The following is a 24,725-nucleotide window of genomic DNA, read 5'->3' as shown; positions in this document are numbered from 1 at the left end:
GCCCCCCCAAAAATAAGAACTTCTATATTTCCTGTAATAATGCAAGCAAACACCTTCTGTATTTCATGTAATAATGTGAGCAAACAATAGAATAATAAGCCCTAAAAATTATGTGAAAGGACACAGAAGAAATCTGTTCAAACATGCCTAGCACCCTAGAGGATACTTCAGCCATGCTGACCACTAGAACTCACTGGTTTTCCTTTTGTTTTACAGAAAGAATGTGCTAATTTCATCAAGGTGCTTAAGGCTTATAATCAGACTCACTTGTACGCCTGTGGAACGGGGGCTTTTCATCCGGTTTGCACCTACGTTGAAATTGGACATCATCCTGAGGTAAAGCTGGCTTTTAAAAAACGGTGTTTGTCCATGACCCCTTCCTATTCAAATGCTTCATTACTAATTTCTTCAGTTCATTTAGCTTCTAGTTGCTATTCATTGGGACCTACTTCGAATTCAGATGCCGTTATTAATTTTAATCTGTGAATGCAAAAAGAATGAGACCATCAGTTAACAATAACTGTGGTACAGGAGGAAGGACGGAAGAAAGCATTTGCTTTCGCTCTGGATTACAGAGTCCAATCCATTTTGCATGTGCAGCAGATGTCAGCAGGCTGAATGTGTACTGTTTTCTCCTTCATTTGTATATTGCCAGCTTTCCCCTCCATTTCCATCCTTAGCCAGAAGTGTCTGCCACCGCAGTTGTTTTCTTCTGCCCAGGGATTAAGAAAGGATGCCATACATGTGTACAATGATCTGATCTCATGTGTGACCTAAATTACTCACATTTATGTTCTTGCTTAGCTAGGCTTTGCTTTTATATTTTGGGCTCTTATTTTGTCAGTATAAAAAAGGAAAAAAAATGTTTATTTGTCTATTACTCCTACAAGATGTTTTAGTGAGAAAATTTAGTGAGGAAATTAAAGTTAGGTAAATTTAAGTGCAACTTGCAATTAGGGATGTATTTAAAGGAAACGTTACTAGTAGGAAAGCAGTTCCATGAATTGGATTTATCAATAGCCTTAAATTATAAGCCCTTTTATAATTTTTGGCACAAAATCCTAAGAAGAACAAAAGTGTTCATGTGGTGAGAAAATCATTTGTGACAGAATTTTCTTTCAAACTGGAATTTAGAAATACTCAACAGATAAAGAATTTGTTCCCACAATATTTCTGGAATCCTAAAGATAAAATATAATTTACATGTTAGCCACTTCTTTATAACTTAAACTCTACAGCCTTTCTCTATATTTTCTTAATGGGTACAAAAGTGTTACAAATATGTTCTTTCAACCCAAAGACCTAGAAATCAAAACAGTTTGTGTTGTGCCTTCTTTGTATAAGAAGACACCTTCGAGGCTATGTGGTTTCTAGACTGAACACAGTTATTATGACTTTCCTGGTGATCCTGGGAAGATAAAAACCCTTTACCAAGGTCTCACCGGCATAGACATTTGCCCTCATCAGCCTCTTCTCCCACTGCATCCTTCTTCCTTCCTTCATAAGTATGCATACTGTTCTTGCTCACATACCCAAGAGTTTTAAGTAAAAATTAACTTTAAGGAAGGGCAGTTCCACATAAACTACTTGTTTCATATTGATGAAATTAGGAATAATTTCCTGCACACGGTCCTGGAGACTTTGCATACTTAACTTTTCAGTAACTTCTGGATAAATCTTTCCCTCTTTCTTTCCTTCTCAGCTATTTCCTATAGTCAGGCACCCTAAAATTGGGTCTCACTTCTCTGTTTACTGGAGACAGCTCTGGAGAACTTTCCCCATGTCGTATTGCACTTTTTACATCTGCCAGGCATCATGCTGTATAAGACAGTGGGGTCCGGACAGCTGAGCTCCAAGCACAGGTTGGTGGAAAAGACATGGGCTTTAGGGACAGATCTGGCTTCTGATCATGTTCGACAACTTACTGGCTGTGGAACACTGGAAAAATTACTTAACCTCTCTGAGACTCTGTCTCATAATATGTAAAAACAAAACAAACCTCTGTGATTCTCAGTGTCCACATGTTTCAAATGAGAAATTGACTTACTACCTCCAACTGCCTTCCAACCCTCCCAGCGGGGTGTGACCCACTGACATTTTTTGCTGTCGAAACTCAGGGAGTTCTAATCCCATCATTGTTAAAGGCAGGTCACCTGGCCTCACACTGCAGGGCTTTGGTCCAACCTCAGTTCAGTACTGGATGCTTGATAAGGAGCAAGCTACTAACTTTCTTTGTGTCTTTGTTTCTACTCTAGAAAGTGGTAATGAGAATGGTCTCTACCTCATACAGTTGTTGTAAGAGTTTAACGTTGTCTAATAGGTAGTAGATACTGAAAAAAAATGTGGATTATCATTTTTAAAATAGAAATATGTATCTCAGGCTGAAAGGGGTTTCAGGTTTTATGGTGATAATTATCACCTTGGTGTTAAATGTACCTCATTCATCAGAGGTTGTATGTTACTGCACTGGGCTCTCATTGCTGCCAGGTCATTCTGTACTTAGCTTAATTTCCTCCATTTTTAAACTTGAAGCTTAGATGATCTTGGTGGCCATTTAAATTAACATATCATATATTGTTCCTGTATTTTTACCATTTTCCCCAAAATGTAGTTTTGTTTTGTTTTTTTCTTTTTGAAGTTGCTCTTTAGCAAAGCTCCTTCCTTCTCATCTCATCAACTACTTTATTGCTGCTTTATGGATGGGTGGGGGGATGCAGAGATACAGCTTCTGGAGCCAGGCCATTTACCCGGGAAAATGAAGGAGGCCATTTCCTCCACTGAAATAAATAAAGCTTCCTATCCAATCTCCTTAAGGTGGGATATTGACGTACAAGTATTTTCCTGAAATCCTAAAACTCAGAACCTTTGAGAGAAGTCCTCCTTCAGAAGCTCAGTGATCTTGATTTGCATGGCAACTATACATGGGGAGATACTGTTCCAGACTGTTTAGGGGGTCAGAGGGAAAATGATTATGCAATTACCTGGGGGAATTTGGAGCAGTCTAGACAGTCAATCTAGGAAATTGTGGAAAAGATATTATCACGATGGCTTGTCTAGACAACATAAAATTTAATTTTCAATGCTTAAGCTGCCCTAAGAGAGAATCTGCTTTAAATTGATCTATATTGGTACTAAAAATACTACACTCGGATTTAAACAGTTATGCTGTTTTTGAAGTTGAGAAAAAAGAGACAATATGTGCTTCATGCCGTTAGGAAAATAATGTTGGTAATGGAAAGATTGGAAGAATAAGAAATAAAATAACAATCAGTACTGAGGCCAGGATTGTTGGATAAGAGTTCATAAGGTCTTATGAAGTTTGAATTTAGTAACTTTTATTTACAAGGATGGATTTTCAGAGAGAACCAAGACAAATATTTCTCCTATATTCTGGTTGAAAAATAGCATGTATACTTTGCTGTTCCTGCCCCATTCTACATAAAATAATGAAATAGTTTACTTTTTAAACTTCTGTCCAGCCTTTACATATTACAAATAATTTTATCATACAAAAAAGACATTTTGCTTTTTGCTTTTATCATGACTTCATGGACATTTTAACATCCAGTTTTTTCTTTGCAGTGCTCTTCCTTTAAAATAACTCTTTGTCTTAACATTGAGTACCCAAGATTGTTGAAATCCATTGTTAGAAATTATGGACTTACCATTCTAGATGGCTGGATGCCACAGAAGTAACGACATCACTTTTGAAACAAAGCAAGACTCCCTTCATCATTTAATAGCTTCAGATCTTATACGAGGAAATTAGCAATTCCTTTTAAATAATGATGAACAGTTTGCAAAAAAAAAAAAAAAAAACAAACCTTGTTTAGCCTTCTAATTATGAAAATAGACCCAGTTTTGCTCTTCTAGCATTTTAATAGCAATATTTAAACTCCTGAATACTGTATTCCAAAACTACTCTTGCTGTATAGTGAATGCCTTATGACCACACACGGTATGTCATTTATTCCTGTATTAAGCAGATTTTGTGTTTGTGTTTCCTGTAGTACAATTGGGAATTGGTAGACCTATTAATTAACTCCAGTTCTATAAGATGTGTCAGTCAATTCTTGGTTATCCTCCAGTAGTACTTGACATCGCAGATAACTGCCAGTGAGGTCACATGCTCTATACGTATGTGTGTGTTTATTATTAAAATGCATGCAGAGTTCACGGAAGGAATGATTCAGAGCTAGAGTACAGATGAGTTTTGTGTTTAAGCTTTCAGCATCCATGCCATTCAAATGAAAAGTGTAAGTCATCCTTACGAGACAGAATATTCCCAAAAGGCTTATAGTATATGGTATTTCCCTTTCAAATTTACATCTGTTAATAAAAAAAAATGTATGAATTTAGGAGGAGTATAGCTTTTCGAAGAAGTGTCTGGATGTTTTCTCAAATTCTAAATGGGCCTCCTCCTTATACTGGGAAGGAAATCTAAAGAAAGATGGACCCAGATGAGAGCTGGAAAATATTAACTCTATAAATACTCTCATAATGTCATCATCTCAATTTATGATAGAACCAAAGGGACATTAAGAAATGCAGTGAAGCTTAATGGCTATCTCTAAGGTCATTTCTACAATGACAACTAATATATCAAGATGTAAAATAAAATGTTTTGTCTGGTTTTTCTCTTCCACCAAGAATAAGAGTTTGCTTTTATGTAAAACTTTTAATCACATGCTCTTAGTAACAGTCTCCAGGGCCAAATACTACTTAAGTGGTAGCTAATTTATACATCTAATCTAACTTTTTCTAATTGAGTTATCTCTCTCAGTGTATTATGTCATTGAGTCCAATAGAGTACAAGTTTATTTCTAAGAGGAAATGCTAAAGCTAAGAAATTTAGATATCTTGGTAAAGCAATGAGGCGTTGTTTTGGGGTTGGTTACACCATTCCATCTTTTTTAGATCATGTCTTGGAGTCTGACTTCTCCCACTTAATGTTAGTAGGTTAGGTGGGAAAAGTCAGGATTCCTTGGTGATTTCTTCTCGGCTTCATCATTTCCACCAGAGGCGGGTGTCCCTCATTTGCACTCTCAACCTGAGCCAAGCGTGGTTAGAGCAAGACCATTATGGTTTCCAGGTTTTTCTTCCCTAATCTTTCAATACTTGAATCATGTTGGAAGGTGGACCGTACAAGTTACCATGCTGAATAAACAATACCACCGTTTATATTGCAGATGAAATTTTTAAATGCTTTGCTGTTTATATTTGAGAAAAAGAATCACAGTTCATAAATTCTGTGACCTTAACAGCTCACCAGTGTATTTCTTGTGAGCTATTCACATTCTAAACTCTAGATATTATCAGTGAGGCTGTTTCTCAAAATCAACAGAACTAGTGGCCAAGTGAGGTAGTAGGGGGACCTAAGTTATGATTAGAAACAAGTTTAGGAAAAAAAAAAATCACAAATGGTGAAAGAGAGAGAGGGAACCAGAAATCCAAACCAGCATCTCCTATACCCTATTTAAAAGATTGCAAATCACCATTTTACATTTTGACTGGTTTGCTCTAAATATAGGGTATGAAAACACCATAGTTATGAGATTAATACACTTTTACCCTCTACACTTATTTGGCTCAATTGTAAAACGTTTTCTTTTTTCCCCCCTCATAGTATTTCATCACTTTTTATTCCTAAGAACAATGACAGAAAAAATAGAAATGTTAGCATTCAGTTCTTAACTTGCAGGGTATTTAGTTTCATGTTTTGTCAGATCTGGTTCACCTAATGCCAGAAAAAGAATTTGAACAAAATTAAACAGTTTTCTTAAGGCCGTATTGGTGCAGTGATGTCATTATCAATTACTTATTAAAAGACTATGTTATCCGTAGTACTCAATTTCTGAGTGACATCTTCATTCACAATCAATACAGACATAAGGACTAAATCATAAACAGCACATTAACCAATATATATTTTTCTTTTCTTCATAACTGCTAGTAGCTAGTTTGGATCAAAGACTTTATATTTCCTGGAGCTAATCTGTCACTGGAGGTGTGTACTCCAACTTAAATCTGTCTCTTACTGTGCCCTTTTTGATTGATTGCTTTGCACTCATTCCTTATATAATCTATTTTAAAAGGAAGTTTCTGTTTATAAAAGCTGTAATTTGTTTGTTATCAATATTATATTTTTCAAAAAACACAAAGAGTAGTGCTAAACCCCATTGCCTGCTCACCTGTTTGGGCTGTTTTCATCTTCTCTTTTGTTCTTCCTCTTCATGACCCTTTCTTTGCCCTTGAACTCTAGTTCTGTTTTTCTTCCTTTATCTCTTTGTCTTCTTGCCTAAATTACTTCATTTGGAACCAAAGTTTAAGGTAGTGGAAATACAGCTTGGATATATAGGTGAGAAGGAAGGCATTAGTTTAATATATTTGAAACTTGGGGAAAATACCAAAATAAATTTAGACTGAATTTCCACAAATCAGAATATGTTTACCTCCTCTTGGAGTGTGTTTCAAATAGGCCTCAGCAAGCTATCTTGTAGATTTGTTTTAAATCATGATTGTTCACTTTGATGATAACCTGAGGAAATGATACAAGTCCATTCTAAATTATTTGGATAACTACCTCATAATCATGTAAAATCTTAAGATTTTAGTGCTCTTGTTTGCTTAAGGCTTATAAGCATGTGAGTGCCAAAGATATACCTTTAATTTTCTTGGGCTAATAAGAAGGAAACAAAGGTTGAGTTGATATGCAAACACTGTCTTCCTGCCAAGTAAAGGCCAACATGAGGTCAGAGTGGGCTATGTGAAGGAAGATCTTGCTGTGGTTCAAAAAGAGAAAAGTAAATTACCCCAGAGCACAAAGGAAGGTAGAACTGCTAGCTTCAAAGACTAGCTTCTGGTCACTAGAACCACGTTCATATTGCAAGAAGGTATTTACTTTTCAAGATACACAAAGATATTATTGTCCCTTTGCTTTGCTGTTGCTAATTTCAATTGTATTTGCTTTCTAGTTTTGTTGGTACTTAATTTTAACCAGGAAGAACCTATATTTAGCTTTATAATTTTAGTTACTATTAGAAAATATGCTATGTAAGGTAACTGGTGGCACAGTAAGAAGATACCTTGGGGTAGCTTTTAAGCAGATAGTGTCACCTGTTTTTCACATCTGAGGACACTCCCCTTGATCTAGTGTAATGGCCTCTGGTCTAGGTTCCTCATGGCTCTCAGCTGCTCCAGGCTTACCAATGTAGTCAATTTGGATGTGATGCGAGCTGGGGAAATAGAAAGAGCAAAGGCTGGTGCTGTGAATCAGCATGAGGTGATGAGCATATAGCACTGAAGTGAAAAGGAAAGACATAATGAGAAAACCAGAAGTTCTGGAATAAAGGTTTTATTTATTAAATAGATTTGGGGAATACTAGGAGATAATGGAGGCTTAACATTTATATCTAGGGCTCTTCAGCTTTGTAGCTGCAATTCTGTTCAACTACTACAATCAATGCCCAAGTGATCTTGGAAGCAATTTGTATTCAGAAGCAATTTATATTCAATAGAGATAAAATTGACTTTAATAAAAATATAAGAAACATTTTTCCTAAGCAAGGTTCTCACAATAATGGTGAGGAACTTAAACACAAATGTCTGCCCTCAAAGATTTGACGTATACATAAATATGTAACTTCAACATGATGAAACATCAGTAATGATAACAACTATACTCCAAACAACTAGTATTTACTAAGCAATAATTATGCTCTGTACTGGCTGCTTTGAATGTATTACCTTACTCAGTGTTCACAAAATCTGATGAGGTAGGCACTCTTCACATCCTCACTGTACTGATGAATAATTAAGGGTTTCATAGGTATTTTATAATGGGCCTGAGGCAATCTTGCTATTCATTGGTTTATGTCTGAGTGGAGAACCTGCTCCTTTAAAAGGAAGTACCAGCCCGGTACAGAGCAAGAGAAGGGTTAAAATCACTAATTCTGGGCTTCCCTGGTGGCGCAGTGGTTGAGAGTCCTCCTGCCGATCTAGGGGACACGGGTTCATGCCCCGGTCTGGGAAGATCCCACATGCTGCGGAGCGGCTGGGCCCGTGAGCCATGGCCGCTGAGCCTGCGCATCCGGAGCCTGTGCTCTGCAACAGGAGAGGCCACAACAGTGAGAGGCCCGTGTACCGCAAAAAAAAAAAAAAAATCACTAATTCTGATTTAGGGTATTAAGTCAGAGATTTTCTCATGTATTTATTTTATATTCCAAAAATACTTAACGTGTGCCTAGTTTGAACAAGGTGATGACTGTAAATAAGGGAACACTTGATGAAGTGAAGAAAGGCCATCACATTTAAGCTGAGTTTTGAAAAATGGGTGAAGTATTGATGGTTGTGGAGGATCCATTAGTAAGCCTAGAAGGATAGAATAGAAAAACAGAGACATTAAAGTCCACTGGGGAAATGGCAAATACCCCAGTGTGCATCTAGTACACTGATTTTCAAAAATGAGGCTGGAAAATTAGGATCAAGTTGAGTTTAGGGAAGCTAGCCAAGAGCTATACAAGATTTTAGGAAGAAACTACTAGTATTGCTATGATTGGTTCTGAAGCATGTTTTTGGTGTAAATCCGTGTGTGGAGGGGAGAATAGACATATAGGTACATCCATTTTGAGATTATGGCAAAAGTTGAGTAGTGTCACATGATGAGAACCTGGACTGATAATGAGGGAAAGATAGTACTGTTTAAAGTTCTCATAACAAACAATAAGAAAATAACATCTAAATTTCATAAACCACTAGATGACGTACACTGACATGATGATACTTTTTAAACTCCCCAGTGAAAAGATGGTTTCCCAATTGTCTGGGGACAATTAGATAAACATGTTTTGTAGCATACTGTGGCTTATGCACACTCAATTTTCACTCCTAAGTCTACAAATAAGCTGAATTTATACTGTGCATAAAACATTAAGCTACCATATGCAAAGTTATGCGAATTTCTCGCCCACAGTGTATCACAAAAACATGGTTTCTCCACACTTGTAAATCCAGAGAATGCTATTTTGTGTAATGCATATGTGAAAGCAATTCAAACATACTTTGTTTAAAAAATAAAGATAAGAAAACACAAATAACTAAACAAAAAAACCCCAAGATATATCGTACTTAGAAATAGTAATTTTTAAATGAAAAAAAATCCATGCTTTAATTTTAATTTCATTATTAGGTTATGGCTTTTACTGATTTTGTGAAATTTTTATGCAGATGATGTATCCAATGTATCCCTTGTTATTCTGTCCAATTTCCATCCTGCTGTAACTACTCTCCATGATTTTTTCATTAATTTTATTACTATTCATGACTCATCGTTGACATATTTGATGCTTTTATGACTATTATAGCATTTTGTATTTATAACCCTGTGATGAAGGTGTTATCTCCATTTTTCATTTTAGGGAACTATGTCTCAGAGAGAGTCAACAATCTACCTATCATCACACAACTAGTAAATTTGTTGTCATACCATCAATAACATACAACCTTCCTAGTGGCATCAATATTAGTCTCATATTGTACCAATATTGTAGCATGCTCATTGGTAGGATGCTGTCCCATGTGCGTTTTTTTGTTAGTTTTTTTTTTTACTGTGGTGAGGATACTTAACACAAGATCTGCTGTCCTGACAACTTTTTAGGTGCACAATTCTGTACTGTTTACAGGCACAGTGTTGTGCAGCTGATCGCTAGAACTTACTCATCTTGTATAACTGAAACTTTATACCCATTGAGCAGCAACTCCCCATTTTCCCCACCTCCAAGTCCTGACAGCGACCATTCTGTTCTCTGATTCTGTGAGTTTGACTGTTTTAGATTCCTCACATATCTGGAATCATGTAGCATTTGCCCTTCTGTGCCTGGCTTATTTTACCTAGCATAATATCCTTCAGGTTCATTGCAACAATATTCACAATAGTTAAGATAGGGAAACAACCTACATGTCCATCAGCAGATGAATGGGTAAAGAAAATGTGTCAGATGCAATGAAATATGATTAGGCCTTAAAAAAGAAGGAAATCCTGCCATATTCAATAACATGCACTATGTGTTCATTAATACTCAGGTGTAAACACTCTCAAAATAGTGAATTTCAAGTAAAATGAATTACAACTTGCATTAGTAGGAACCTACTTAAAAGAAGCATTAAGTTCTTGGTGCTGAAAATGTGACAGTGACTGTCAACTTGTAAAATGGCAGTGGCAAATTCATGACGTACTTTAAAAGGATATGATAATAATATAATCTGAAAGTCATGTTTCAATAAAAGAAGTGCTTGGATACCCACAAAACAGTTACTTTCTGTTTCTACTGATTCCCTCTCTGTGTAAGAAAGGTGTTGAGCAAAAATAAACAAAACCTGCCTACTGGTATTTCCACTTAGACACACAGGAGAGTTCAAATATGTTTTACAATCAAAGAGAGTTGTGATTCTTATTTTATTTTTTTAAATTTATTTATTTATTTTTGGCTGTGTTGGGTCTTCACTGCTGTGTGCGGGCTTTCTCTAGTTGGGGTGAGCAGGGGCTACTCTTCGTTACGGTGTGTGGGCTTCTCATTGCGGTGGCTTCTCTTGTGGAGCACGGGCTCTAGGCGCGTGGGCTTCAGTAGTTGTGGCACGTGGGCTCAGTAGTTGTGGCTCACAGGCTCTGGAGCACAGGCTCAGTAGTTGTGGCGCATGGGCTTAGTTGCTCCACGGCATGTGGGATCTTCCCGGACCAGGGCTTGAACCCATGCCCCCTGCATTGGCTGGCGGATTCTTAAGCATTGTGCCACCAGGGAAGCCCAGAAGTTGTGACTCTTTTTTACGCAAAAAGGATAACCAGAATCTGTAGCATTAACATATAGAAATATATTTGAAATAGATTTCTTAAAATATTTTAAAAATGAATGTTTCCCAATTCTCAAAGTAAGTTTAGCAATGAAACATGCCCTTTTACTATTTCTCAATATTTTGATCATGTAATAAATATTTCAGGAAGACAGAAGAATCTGGATATTACTATACATAGAATTTTAGATTATCTAATAAACAGAAAACACTTAATTTTACATGGCACACAAATTATCAAATAACAGAAAATTGGTATAGTCTTTATTTCATTTTCCTTAATGTAAATAGACCTTATCAAGCTATCTCTGTCTGTGAAGATATTGAAATATTAACATATTTTTTAAAAAGCTACATTTTTACTCAAAATTAATTTTGTACTTATGAGTCTTTAGAGTTTCCAGCTAGAATAAATGTATTTGGATAAATATATATTTATGTGAAAGGACATCTTTTAATCATTGCCTCAAAAATTGAATGACATAGGCTTTCAGCTTTCACTTAACACAATTATTTCTATCTTTGCCTATTTTACTCAGATACTTTAGTAATTTCAATCCATTCCTATAGAAATGATAGAAAATTTGATATTAGTACCTGAGTACAGTTTTGAGATTTGTATGTTTACATGCAGGAAATATATTGTTTCAGATTGTCAGAAATCAAACCACATAGAATGACTACTTTCCATTTTTATTTTATTTTATTTTTCCAGTCTGCCGTTTTAATTCGATTGTGCATCTCTGGCCACTGAAAGCAATCTCAGGAATTGCTGAGTGGTTAAAAAGGGAGTCAAATGGGATCTAAAATCAATTCACAGGTCTGTCACTGATTCATTGTGTGACTTTTGCTGCCACTGAAATGACATTAAACTGGTCTCCTCAACATTTTTATACCTCAGGATTTCTCTTGTGATAAATAAATACCTATCTAATATGCATTATGGATATATACTTTAAAAAGTAGGTGATGATGAAGAACTACAAGACTAGCTTCTGTTTTAACAAGTTACCTCACTTGAGATTACCACAGAGCTTTATACAGAGGCTAAAAGTCTGGATATTTCTAGTGTTGCAAATGGGGTTTTGTATACATGCCAGGGTTCAAGCTCCTTTTAAGTGCTTTTATCCTGGCAAACTTTTCTTCTTTTGATTTATATTTTGTTGGCATTTAATAGCTGTTGTACCACATATTTAAATTAACCTGGAAAAGATGGATGTTTAGTGTCCCATATCGACTTGCCCTTTGCTGGCCTAAATCTTGGAGGCAAATGGAAGATTTGCAGGGAGGAACACCTATTCTCTGTATTATTATGTCATGCTAGATAGCAGTCCTAGGTACTACCTTAACACTACATCAAATTTTTGCAAATTTTTCCTAACAACAGTATGGAATTTTTAAACATTCATGCTAAGATTGCACAGTCTCTTAGACATATATGAATTTTTTTCTAGAATAAGATGTAATAAGTTATCTGACAGAGGAATAGAAAAATATTATGCCATTGATAAGCAAAATATTTCCATTTTTGCCATACAAACGACCAGAAAACTAGATGTGAACTGACACCCCTTTGTTCATAAATTCATCAGAGGCAATCAATAGCTTCCAGTCTCCTTTTCTTTTTTTTTTTTTTTCTTTGCGGTACGCGGGCCTCTCACTGTTGTGGCCTCTCCCGTTGTGGAGCATAGGCTCCGGACACACAGGCTCAGCGGCCATGGCTCACGGGCCCAGCCGCTCCGTGGCATGTGGGATCTTCCCGGACCGGGGCACGAACCCGTGTCCCCTCCATTGGCAGGCGGACTCTCAACCACTGCACCACCAGGGAAGCCCTCCTTTTTTTAAAAATAAATTTATTTGTTTTATTTATTTACTTTTGGCTGCGTTCGGTCTTCATTGCTACGCGTGGGCTTTTCTCTAGTTGCAGAGAGCAGGGGATACTCTTTGCTGCGGTGTGCACGCTTCTCATTGCCGTGGCTTCTTCTGTTGCAGAGCACAGGCTCTAGGTGTGCAGGCTTCAGTAGTTGTGGTGCACAGGCTTAGTTGCTCCGCGGCGTGTGGGATCTTCCTGGACCAGGGCTCGAACCCGTGTCCCCTGCATTGGCAGGTGGATTCTCAACCACTGCGCCACCAGAGAAGCCCTCCAGTCTCTTGAATAAAATCAACTTAAGGTAAAATGAGAAAACAAAATGAAATGATGTGTTTGCCACATGGATGACAAAAATGTAATCCCATTCACTTTTCTACCTTATACTACTCAGAGTCTGAAATTTTTAATAAGGTCCTAAGAAAGAAATGAAAAGTACTTTTCACCTGTGCTGCTAAGAAAAATATTTTGATCTGGAAGATTTTAGTACAAAAAATTAGGTTGGAAGATTTGATATACACAGGACTACTGAAGTCCAATACCATCCTAAGCAGAAAGCTCAGCAATGTTTGATATCTTACTTTTTTTTTGATATCTTACTTTTTAAGAAATGGTGTGTCCAGAGTTAACCTGTGACCACAGTTTCCATGAATTTTTGCTTAAAAATATATGTTTATAAAATACTATATCTTACAGTTACTGCATAGCTCCTCTAATTCCTATCCTTCATTTCATAATATAGGAAATTTAAACTCAGATTGCTTAAATAGTATTCTCAAATCCCATGGCTACTTAGTGGTAAAAGCTGAACTTAAACTCAGCTCTCCTGACAGCCAATTCAGAGTTCTTTCCATTGCACTACACTGCCTTCACTCTCACTATCAAACATGGAGAAGGACGTGAAAGGCACAATTTTTCATTTACATCAAACTGTGTATAAGTTTTATTAAAATAAAGTGAATAAGTAAATAACATTAGATAATTACTTTTAAAATATACTTTTACTTTATTTCTCCATGCATTCATGGTCTGATTATAAACTATATAATGTAATGTCAGGGAAAATTGTATGATTTCTTTTACAAAATAATATTTCCTTATTCAAAATGAGTCATTTGTTTCTTCAAAATAGATAAAATTTGAATGTTGTTTCAATACTTTATACTATTTTCCTTTATTCTCATTAAGGTAGCTAGATTAAAGATGATTTCTATTAGTTGAAACAGTCAACATGTATCAAATATTATCAAAGAAAATAATTGAAACATTAGGAAGGCAACCTGAACACTGTGAACACCAGAATCATGCAAAATTTCACCCACACACCTCTGCATACAATGGACAAGAACGACTAAACTCTTTGATCTCTCCTGGACGACATGAAAGAGTAAAAGGGGGAAAAAAAGCAGCGTCTGTTAGAAAAAGGGTTTAATGAACAGGGTGGAGACCAGCTGAGTGTTGACATAGAGCATGAGAGAAGGAAAAGAATGCAGAAACAAATTTATAGTCATAGACTTCAATAGATCCAAAGAAAGTCTGATTTAGAAAAAAGATATTAAACTAAATGCAGTTTGATTTATATGTAAAGTATTTATAATTCCTGTAGTGAGTTCTCTACAAATGTTTTCAATAGGAAATATATATATATATTACATATGTATATAACTTTTATATATAAAACTATATATTATATATTATTATATATGTGTGTGTTTATAACCATAGTGATGACAACATCTTAGACAAAAATGTGCAGGTGTGGGGCCTCCCTGGTGGCGCAGTGGTTGAGAGTCCGCCTGCCGATGCAGGGGATACGGGTTCGTGCCCTGGTCTGGGAGGATCCCATATGCCACGGAGCGGCTGGGCCCGTGAGCCGTGGCCGCTGAGCCTGCGCGTCCGGAGCCTGTGCTCCGCAACGGGAGAGGCCACAACAGTGAGAGGCCCGCATACCGCAAAAAAAAAAAAAAAAAAAAAAAAAAAAAATGTGAAGGTGTAATATAAGGAATGTCAGTTTAAACTGCCTGAAAATATATTTGTAAATATAAATTTTAGTCTGTTTTTCATTTAACTTAAGGAAGTTGTGGGAAAAGTGGGTGTTTTGAAATGGATCAATTCTATAGGGATAGAATTTGCCTAGGCGTTGTCCATCATTCAACTGTTGCAACTATCCAAAGCAAAAATATTTTATCGGTACTCTGTAAATTTGGGTGACTTTCAGGCTTGTGAGTTTTTGTATCCCAAAGGGTGGTGGTGATGGTTTTTCTTTTTTATGATTGGCATCATATACTGTTATAAGTATAGATTCTGCTATCATGTGATTTAGTATTTTCTAGGATTCTGACTGTTACACCAGCCGTTCCCAACCTTATGTCTGGTAGATGACATGTACCTATGTGACATTCTCTCCTGGGCACACCCATCATTATATGCATAAGAATATTCTGAAATAGGAACAGCTAAAAATAATGACATCAGAGCCTTAACTTTGAAAAATAATGACATAAGAGCCTTAAGTTTGAACTGGCCATAGTTTCTTTAAAATAATAATAAAGTAAAAAGAAAACTATTGAAAATGTACACATTTAAGTTCAGGGAAGGAAGCCATGTTTGAGGTTAGAGAAAGTGAATCATGGGCAAAAATGACAAGAAGCCATGACCTTAGATGTGTGAGAAAGTATTTAGGAAATATGAAAAGAAAGATATTTGCCTCTAAGATCATGCCTGTAGGTAATAGACTAAGTGGACTCTTCTGCTGGACACCAGACAAGTTGTGTAAAGGTCACCATGACTACAGTTCTACTTGGTGCAACAATGCTGTTAACTCAGATCCTGCCCCCTGCCTGCTGCTCACCACTTGGCCTGTCCAATCAGGTTATCACACTGAAGCCAGATCAATCTTCTCAGGAAGCAAACAGTAGCCTATCGCCTCTGTTTAAAGATAGCAACTAGGAAAATCTACTTTTTGGTCTTGGTCCTTTCTATCTCGGAATCCTTTTCTGGACCTTTATCCCCTTACCCTCTACTAACATTCTGGACTTCCTTTTCTTTTTCTGGTTCCTTTAATTCCCTGTCTCTTTTCTTTTAGGTCTTTGCACTTATTGTGCCTATTCCTTGGATCCCTTGGATCCCTTGGATATTTGCTTTAATAAATCAACCTCATCCTTCTGATTCCCAACTCAAGCATTACTTTCTTAGAGCAAGTTTCCATCACTTCTCTTGTATTGTAGATAATACTACTATTATATGTGCTGTCATAGCAACACAGGTGAAAAGGCAGACAAATAAATAGATGCATATATTGTGTTAAGTCCTACAATAGGGATTAGAGAAATTTATCTGAACTAGGATATATATTTGCAGGAAGGATTCACATTATAAACTCTGAACTGCTAAGGGTAATTTCTTCATCTCTCAAGGGTTAACTGTGATTAACAATTGTGATTCTTTTGTGCAAAAAGCCACAGGGTGTAGATCAGAATGAGGACCTGAAATAAAGATCCCCAGCCAGTTTGAACCCTTGAATAACACCAAATAGTCTCTTTTTTAAAATGTGGGTACTCCATATTTTAATACAAGCCATTTTATAAATTTGACATATATCCCCATTTTCATGTCAGGAATAATCCATATCGATTAACATACAAGTATGCTGAAATTTTAGCACTTTGGGTTCTTTTTGTCATTGGTATAATTGTTTTATCTCTCATACGCATAAGACCCTAAGCAGAGAACAGATTTAAGTACAATTTTCACTGTAACATTTGATCTGCAGTTGAAAGTTATTCTGCTGTCAGGGCCCTTATGTAGCAAGTCAGAAAAGAAGTAGATGAAGGATACACATGACTAAACTTAAAGGAGGGAAGGGGGCCTAAGAGAAGAAAGGATTGAAGTAATATGCCTCCAAATCCATTTTGTTAAAATAGGTTGAGCTAACAGTGGAATTCATTGCATAATAACAGTAATGATAATACCATATCTATTAATTTTTATTTTGGGCCCTTTGTTTAAAATAGAATAGAAATTCTTTGCAGATTTCAGTGCTCTGAATCAAGTATGACACTTAAGATTCTGTGAGTGCTGTCACTTGTAATGTAACATAACGTTTATGTTGATGTCTACATTTCTGTCCTGAAGACTAACACAGAGGAAGCAATAAATATATTTAGCAATGTAATGTTCAGCAGCAGCTTTTCCTGGCAGTGTAGGGAAGTGGGAGTTTTAAGGTGAGAGGGCCAAGGGACAAGGGGAGGGCAAAGGCAGAAATATGTTCACACTAACATTAAAAAGGCAGAAATACGTTCACACTAACATTAAAAAGATAATAACTGAAGGTAGCATTACCAGAAAACTACGCTCCATTGTTTGAGTTTCGAATTAAAGCTCTCTGAGGATAAAGGCAAATTCTATTTTGGTCAGAGAATTGCCTTTCATCTCCCCCCATCAGGATGTAATTGGCAGGAGATGACACAACCTGCTTAACGATCAGGTATTTCAGAGGTTCCCAGTTGACAGGCAGCAAGATTCCCTTGACTCTCCTTAAATGCCTTTTTTTCCTCTTTGTGAGCAGCATGTATCTGGCATCTGTAAAACATTAATTCACTAATATTCTCAGAGAGTAGACCGTGGGTTGACAAGAATTCCAACTTTAGAATTTAGCAGAGTGTACAAAGTTATGAAAAAATGTGGCCTACATGTCTATCTCTTGGGAAAAATGAGACATTGTAATATTATGGCATTTAATTGTGTTCATAATATACTGATTTAAATTCTAGAGAAATCATCTCAGAATTCTGTAATGTTTGGCAGGTTAGAAAAAAAGAACATTATAATAAAAATCACTGCCTATTTTTGACAAACTGAAAATGACAGACTCTTCTTAGTTATTAATAGATCAATAAATTTCTGGATATTCATTGTGAGGAAAGTATGAAGATATTGCCCAAAACATGGAGTCAAAGTAAAGCACTTTTCCCTAAGCCTGACTGACTTTTTAGAAACCACTTTGGATTAACCATAGTGTTAGCTAGATTAAGGTTTAATTTTATCATTTTACCTCAAAGGGATATTGTGATCAAATGTGTTTTACCTAGTAAGGCATTCTGCCTAATAGATTCTGAATTGTACCAGTAAATACTACTTATTCTAATTCTCCTCCCATTTCCCCGGCCCAACACTCTGATGATAGGTGTGTACTTTCAGTTTGGAGTTTTTTATTCAGATTAGATCTGAAATATAAAACATTTTGTGTAAAAGCATACTCTTTTTATCAGTCTACACAGTTTTCTACAGCACACAGTGTGACATACTTCAGACATTTGTTAAGTTAAAAATGAATAACCACTAGTAGCATAATTATTATGACATTAAAAGTATCAACTTTAAATATTCTTATTTTTAATAGGAAAACAATCAGTTAATATTGTGCATTCAGTCCCACTTTGATTTATTTTCTTGGCTTCTAGGTGTAAGCTTAAATTCTATTTTGCATTTATTTGTTCAACTCTGTGTTGTGTGATTCCTTTTCTTTGCATTTGGGTTAAATCTTTCCTCCTTGCAGAGAAAACATGCTATTACCATGCTATAGGCTATTTCTGCGCATATTTAGGCAAATCATCTGCAAACATTGTGTTACCTGTCCATTGTTTAAGGAGCAAATGTTAAAGCATACATGTTTCAAGAATAGATTTAGCAACCGTTAGTACTCTGATTGTCAAATTTCTAAGTTTTTATTAAACACACATGTTGATTTTTTCCTATGAGATAGTCCAACTGACTTATCCCCTGAACTTCCATGGTTTTACTTTTTAAGTTCTTACCAAGTTCTTTCCAAATCAAATTTTAAATCCAAGAAGTGCGTGCACTCACACCTCCACTGTAATCTAAAAAGTAAAAACAGTCTTTTATAATATTGGTATTATTTTATTACCCAGAGAATATATGAGATCAAACTTCAAAATCTTTCAAATATTCACAAACATAATTCTCTTGTTTATTTCTTATAATAGGACAGAACTAACTTCAAATCCTTCCTAATATTATAATAATGAGTTTTACAAATATATTGTCCTAAGAATGAATGTTTTAAATGTCTTATTTATTTAGTCTCTATATATCTGTTAAATATTTCAAGCTTATACAGCAATTTTGCATCATCAGTACATTTCATAACCTTTAAAACTTAGTTTGATAACACAGAAGGTTTCCTTGCTACTTCATAAATCTAGGTATTTAAAGTAATACCCAGTATACTTAAACTATGAGTTTGTATATAATAGTTTTATGTATAAGATAAATATATATAAATATATATACCACCCTTTAGAAGCTGCATAATTATTTCTAAAAATGTACTCATTTGTAAAATGAGCCCTATAATGAATTTACCATAAGAAATGTTAATAACTACTTTGAAGGAATGACTATGTTTCATCAGATATATAGGTATTTTGAAATTATAACTTTATGTGATTTAGATATGTATCATTTCTATGAAGTGATTAAAGGTTACAGACTGTTAAAGGGTTATCTTTAAAACTATAATTGCACTAAATCAGTAATTTTAACCTCTATTTTTATCTATGAAATAATATTTGCAGTCTGGTATATGTCAAAATATCAATAGTTGACAAGTTTTTATAGATTTGTATATATGAAGTTAAAAATATTCTTGTTGAAGAATTTACAATCAATAAGGACTTGATTTATTTTTAAAAAGGCAAAATTTGTACCAGTTATACTAATAGCAACATGTGTAGCACATGTTCTTCTGCCAGTGGAGTACCAAACTGATAGCTGAACTGAGGTCTTGAGATTTCTGTTCCTATTTAAGGGGAAGTATTTTGCACTACTAGGAAAACGTGTTGCAAAGTGGTGCTTGAGATGAGTGTTTACATATAATTTTTCACCAAATGGTATTTTTTTCCCCTAAAAGCTCTAAATTGACTCATCATTGGGTCTTAGGAGAATTATTACTTCAGTGCCTTTTTTACTCTTAGTATAAGCTCAAAAACTATGCAAATAACTTTAAATAACTTAAAAAAAAACCCTTTCCATTGTTTGAAATCCTGAAAAAAATAAGTAGCATGTAAGAACATTTAGAGCAGCAACGAAGACTTCTCACCAGCAAAAGAATAATTCTATCTTATTTACTTTTAAATTCTCAAGCTAATATTTCGTATTATAGTGGTTTTCATCTTGTTGGACAGGAAGTTGGGAAAAATGAGTAGGATGGTGCATTTCATATCATTTTTCTAAGTATGTCAAATTTTATAGTCAAAGGATAATAAAATATTCTATTATCTTTAAATAGATATGAAAAATGTCTTCATAATCAGTCAGCATAAAACTCACAGAATACCACTTGTGCCATAGTATGATAGTGGTAAATAAAATTGAACTAAGGAATCCTGCCTTAAATAACTTAGAATTTACTTAGAGACATGACATAAAACTGTCAAAGTCAAAAAACATATTTTCAACAAACAGTTTTTTGGTGCTCATTTTATGATGATACCAACTTCATGGATTTATATAGTTGAAAGATAAATTTAACATGTTTTCTGTCCTCAGGACTGCAAGGGCATTTGGGAAAGAAATCATTTTTAACATACAACAATGGCCAGTTATATACAGTTATGTAGAAGGTGTCATGGAAGCCCCTATTTTGGAGTATCTAGTTTTGCCTAAGAATCTTTAAGCTAGTTCCAAAGCAGGTCAAGACAAGAATAGAGACATTTCAGAAAATGGGAGGGACCTTGCAAGGCACAGAGGAACAAGATTAAGACAAAATGCAGAAACGTAGAGGAAGGCAAATGCTAGTAAAAGAATATAATACAATGCAGTAGATTTTCAGAGAACAGAGGTCAGTGGTAATGAAGTGTTCATGAAAGATTTCAAGAGGATAGTAATAACAGTGCTACCAATAAAACAATAATAATAAACTACTATTTTGAGTTACTCCTGAACACTTTTCTGTATAACTTCTGTTTATCTCCCAGATCTCCACTGAGATGCCCGCCTCTAAGGGAAGCCTTCTCTGGCTACTTCATTCCCAGTCACCACCTAAGTAAAGTCACCCTTGTATTTTTAATATATTGTCTTTAGAAACATACATTAAAATTGCATATATATTGTATATGTGTGTGTATACATATATACATATATATAAATAGGGAATACAGACATACGTTTAATGTCTGTATCCCCTATAACACTATAAACGCCAGAACACTGCTACTGTGTCTGTCTTATCTAGCTTTGCAACCACAGTGTCTGTCTTATCTAGCTTTGCAACCACAGCTCCTGGCATGAGGTAGGATCATTGAAAATTAATGATTACATGTCCAAACACTGTGCCAAGTAGTTATCTTAGTTCATCACTCCAACAGTCGAACTAGGCAGATGGAATTTTTTTCCATTTTATAATGAGAAGAATGGGAATTAAAGGGGTTCATTGATCTAGGGAATTCCAGATCACGTTTTGAACCCGGGTCTTTATAACTACTCTAACCTCCTATTACAGTAGCTGTGGTAAGTTACTTGAAAGTGAATTCTGATAATGGCCTGCAAGAGTTTGGATAAAAGGATAGAACAAGGTAAATATTTTCACTACAAAAGGAAACCAGAAAAACAAAAGTCATGAAATTAATAGCAGATGCACTATTTTGGGGTATGGAGTGGGGGTAAGAAAATATGCTGAATAAGCCATGTTGCATATTAGAAAATAAGAAGAAATAGAGTGTTGGACCTTAGGATTAGGCCAAATTATGAGGAATCTTGAAAGAAAGTTATATATACGAAAAAGAAAGCTACTGAGGATGGCTGAATGGGAAATTAATATGAAGAAAGCAGGTTTTATACAGCTTTAAAGGGCTAGTGGAGCATGTGATAATGCAATTGGATAAAAAGGGACAGAGCATCAAAGAAATCTAGGAGGCTAAGCAGAAATCTAATCTTGATATTTTAATCCTATTGATGAAATCTAATTTTGAAAAACTGCAAACAGATAATCTTTTTTTACTGCATTAATTACTTAATACAAAAGGATGCAATCAGAAAAAGAAAAGCTTCTTCCAAGTTAAAAGAACATTTATAGCATTTCAGAAGAACATTCTGAAAACCCACTATTGCGTAATAACTCTTAGAAATAGTTGCAATTTAAAGAAGCATGTCTAAGCATTTCTTTAACCAGGAACCTTTGTTAAGGCTATGATGAGTTCTGTTCATCCCCAAAGCTTCAATGAACTATGTCAAAAAGCAAGAAAATGTGATTCTTTAAAACAAAAAAAACTTACACATTTTAGTTCAGCAAATTCATTTGTTTATTAATTAATTCATTTATTTAGGAGTGATGTTCTGTTTCAGAAATGATACTTATACTGGAAGAACTAGGAAAATATAGAGAGATCAGCTTACAAGAATAGAGGGGAAAGAAAACAAATTATTAAATAGAGTTTTATGGATTCTGATTGAGGAATATGCACCAGGTGCCAGGGAACGGTTTGTATGTTAAAGGGTGGTAGACCATACAAGGTGGTTTGGAGAAGGTGAGGCCAGAAGCAGGGAAAACGTTGAATGTGGCTGCCAGGAGAGAAGAGATAAGGACCTACATTTGGGTAGCTGCAGTGAGATAGATTCAAAATAAATTTTTAGTATATATAGAAGCTGAAGGTAAGAGAGGGAGAAATACAGGACAAATGCCTATCATAACAAAAATGAAGATGAACACAATAGAAAAAGAATTAAGTGATATAGAAGAGGTAGAAGCAAACTTTCCTCCATGTTCTGTGAGATAAATGCCTGTGAAGATGGTAGATGTGTTGTCTTCTAGAATGATATGCAGGTTCACTAAGGGGCTAAAGAAGGGAAACTGTGGTCAGTTCTACTGGAAGGTAAGTCAAGGTTAGTTCGTGGATGATGTGGATTGCCCTTAGTTTATTTTCTGTATCAGAGACAGTGTGAAGAATGAAACTGACAAGGTTTCTTACTTTCCTCTTGTGCTAGAAAGTTCTGAACCAAAACCGTGGCCCGTCTTAAGCAGGTGTATTGATGAATGTAGTATCTCCTTTTAGCCCTGTTACTGACCCAGAGTAATATCAGCCCTATTGGCCTTTCTGCTTGCCACATCTTAATTTATGCTACTTTGTCATATCCTATGACACTTGAAATCTGTTCTGGAAAATATATGGTGTAGATGCATTTATATTTATTTCTGTAGCACTGCATAGATGATGGCTTAGGAGAAATAGATAATACATGTGGAAGACCAGTTAGATTATTGCATAGCCAACACTTTAATGGTAAAGGTAGAAGAAAAAAATATAAGAGCTTTTTTGGTTAAAGGATAAACAAATTGATAATTGATAGTTAGTAAAGAATACATGAAACTGATAAACGAAAGTATGTTCTGGGCTTTGAACATGTGTAATAATGATGATTTCATTGATAAGAGTTGGAACATCATTAGGAGAATTGGCTTGATTATAGGATCCTGGTGTTAAGAGAGAACTTACAGTGCTTGGTTTCCACTCTATCGAGGTTATGATTTGGATGAGACATCCACGCAGTATGTCACTTAGGCAGATATTAAGCTGAAGGGAAAAAAGGAGTAAAATGTAGACGAGGGAGTCGTGACAGTGAAGTTTTGAGTGATGATTAGGGGGAAATAAAATATAAAAAAGCCAAAGACTAAACTTTAATGAAAGTACTTTTGGTGAAGCTACATAAGAAATGATGAAGAAAGAGGAAATAGACAGGGGTAGAACAAACACAGAACAGAGTCAAAACAGAAAACCTTACCTTGTAATAGGCACTCAGAATTTCCATAGTGAATGAAAATGCCAAGGAACAACAACAAGAAAAAGCCTTGGGAACACTCCAGGGGAGTTGAAACAAGAAAGTCATTGGCGTTTATGGCCCTGTAAGTAGAAGAGTGGGAATGGAATTCAGAACAAAATGTTAATGTGGAAGGGATCCTTGAGAACAAGGGATAAGAATAAAACAGTTTACATGTGAAATTTGGAATATGTGAAAGGAATCAAATTCAAGGCAGTGTCAGTCAACAAGAAAAACAAATTATGCAGCCAGCCAAATTTATCTTTATGTGTTTAAAATATATTTCCCAATTAATCCTTGGGAAAAAACAAAACTTATCTCTTTTTCTCAGGTCTATCATTTGTTACACAGGCCCCTGGTTATCATTTTGAACATGTGAAGAAACAAGTTAAGACAACTTGTGGTAGAACAAGATTAGAAATAATAGTTCCTTGTTCCCAGAAATTTTTCTCAGTATACAAACCACAACTTTTTTGGTATGAATTTTTAGAATCGCATATTTCATGTAGCAATACCTGAACAGTTAAGCCTATCTTCTACCATAATACCTTGGCCATGAACATAATTATTGTGAATTCCAGCTCTGTTAATTATTAGTTGTACCCCCTGGAGCATAGGCATTCTCCTTAACTGTCAAGTGAATAAAATAATATCTGCCTCCTAGCAAGTTTGTGGGGAATATAAATATGATTTGAAAATAACAATAATAAATCTAATAGCAAAGAGTTTATATGGTCCAGTCACATAGGAGAAAACAGCCTTAGGTGAAAGTCAGAGTCACACAACTACAGAGCAGCAGAGCCTGGGCTCAAACCCAGGTGCTCCAATCCCAGAGACTGTGAAAGTAGCCGGCACAGGACTCGCATCTTCCTATGTTCTCAATTTGTGCTGCTGTAATTTAATGCTAGTATCAGAGAGAGGGCAGGCAAAGGGGACTGTGGTAATAGTAATTGTAGTAGCCACATCAATACCAGCAGGCTTTGATGTTCACCCTTTGGTTCTGCAAAGTGATCACACAGAGCACCTACAATTTATAATAGCTCTAGGGGTAGGAATACAGTAAAAACAGCATTGCTCTGGCCTCTTCCCCGATTCTGTGTGTCACCTATGTTTGGGCACTGAAGCAATTATAAAGTGCCAAACAACAACAAGATGGGGAAAATAAAACCAAAAACTTAGT

At 35.6% G+C, this 24,725-nt stretch overlaps 1 protein-coding gene and 1 long non-coding RNA gene across 5 annotated transcripts in view; one reads left to right on the top strand and one right to left on the bottom strand.

Annotated features, from left to right (window-relative positions):
- SEMA3A (semaphorin 3A) overlaps positions 1 to 24,725 on the top strand; it is a 507,688-nt gene that overhangs the window by 356,292 nt on the left and 126,671 nt on the right. For all 4 annotated transcript variants that reach the window (XM_081244273.1, XM_081244271.1, XM_081244270.1 and 1 more), the window contains one exon: positions 217 to 336. In XM_081244273.1, the coding sequence (XP_081100399.1) occupies positions 217 to 336 (120 nt within the window). The remainder of the gene's footprint in view (positions 1 to 216; positions 337 to 24,725) is intronic.
- The window catches only part of LOC308622691, a 70,983-nt gene continuing 58,646 nt past the window's right edge, over positions 12,389 to 24,725 (bottom strand). Inside the window, exons 3-6 of the long non-coding RNA XR_014016676.1 lie at positions 23,510 to 23,628; positions 18,529 to 18,591; positions 17,054 to 17,293; positions 12,389 to 13,010 (exon numbers count right to left, since the gene is read on the bottom strand). This is a non-coding gene — a long non-coding RNA (uncharacterized lncRNA). The remainder of the gene's footprint in view (positions 13,011 to 17,053; positions 17,294 to 18,528; positions 18,592 to 23,509; positions 23,629 to 24,725) is intronic.

The sequence above is a fragment of the Mesoplodon bidens genome (assembly GCF_964165515.1).
Source record: "Mesoplodon bidens genome assembly, chromosome: 9".
In the NCBI taxonomy this organism is placed as follows: Eukaryota; Metazoa; Chordata; class Mammalia; order Artiodactyla; family Ziphiidae; genus Mesoplodon; species Mesoplodon bidens.
Note: the sequence above shows the minus strand (reverse complement) of the source record. Positions and strands in the feature narration are given on the sequence as shown.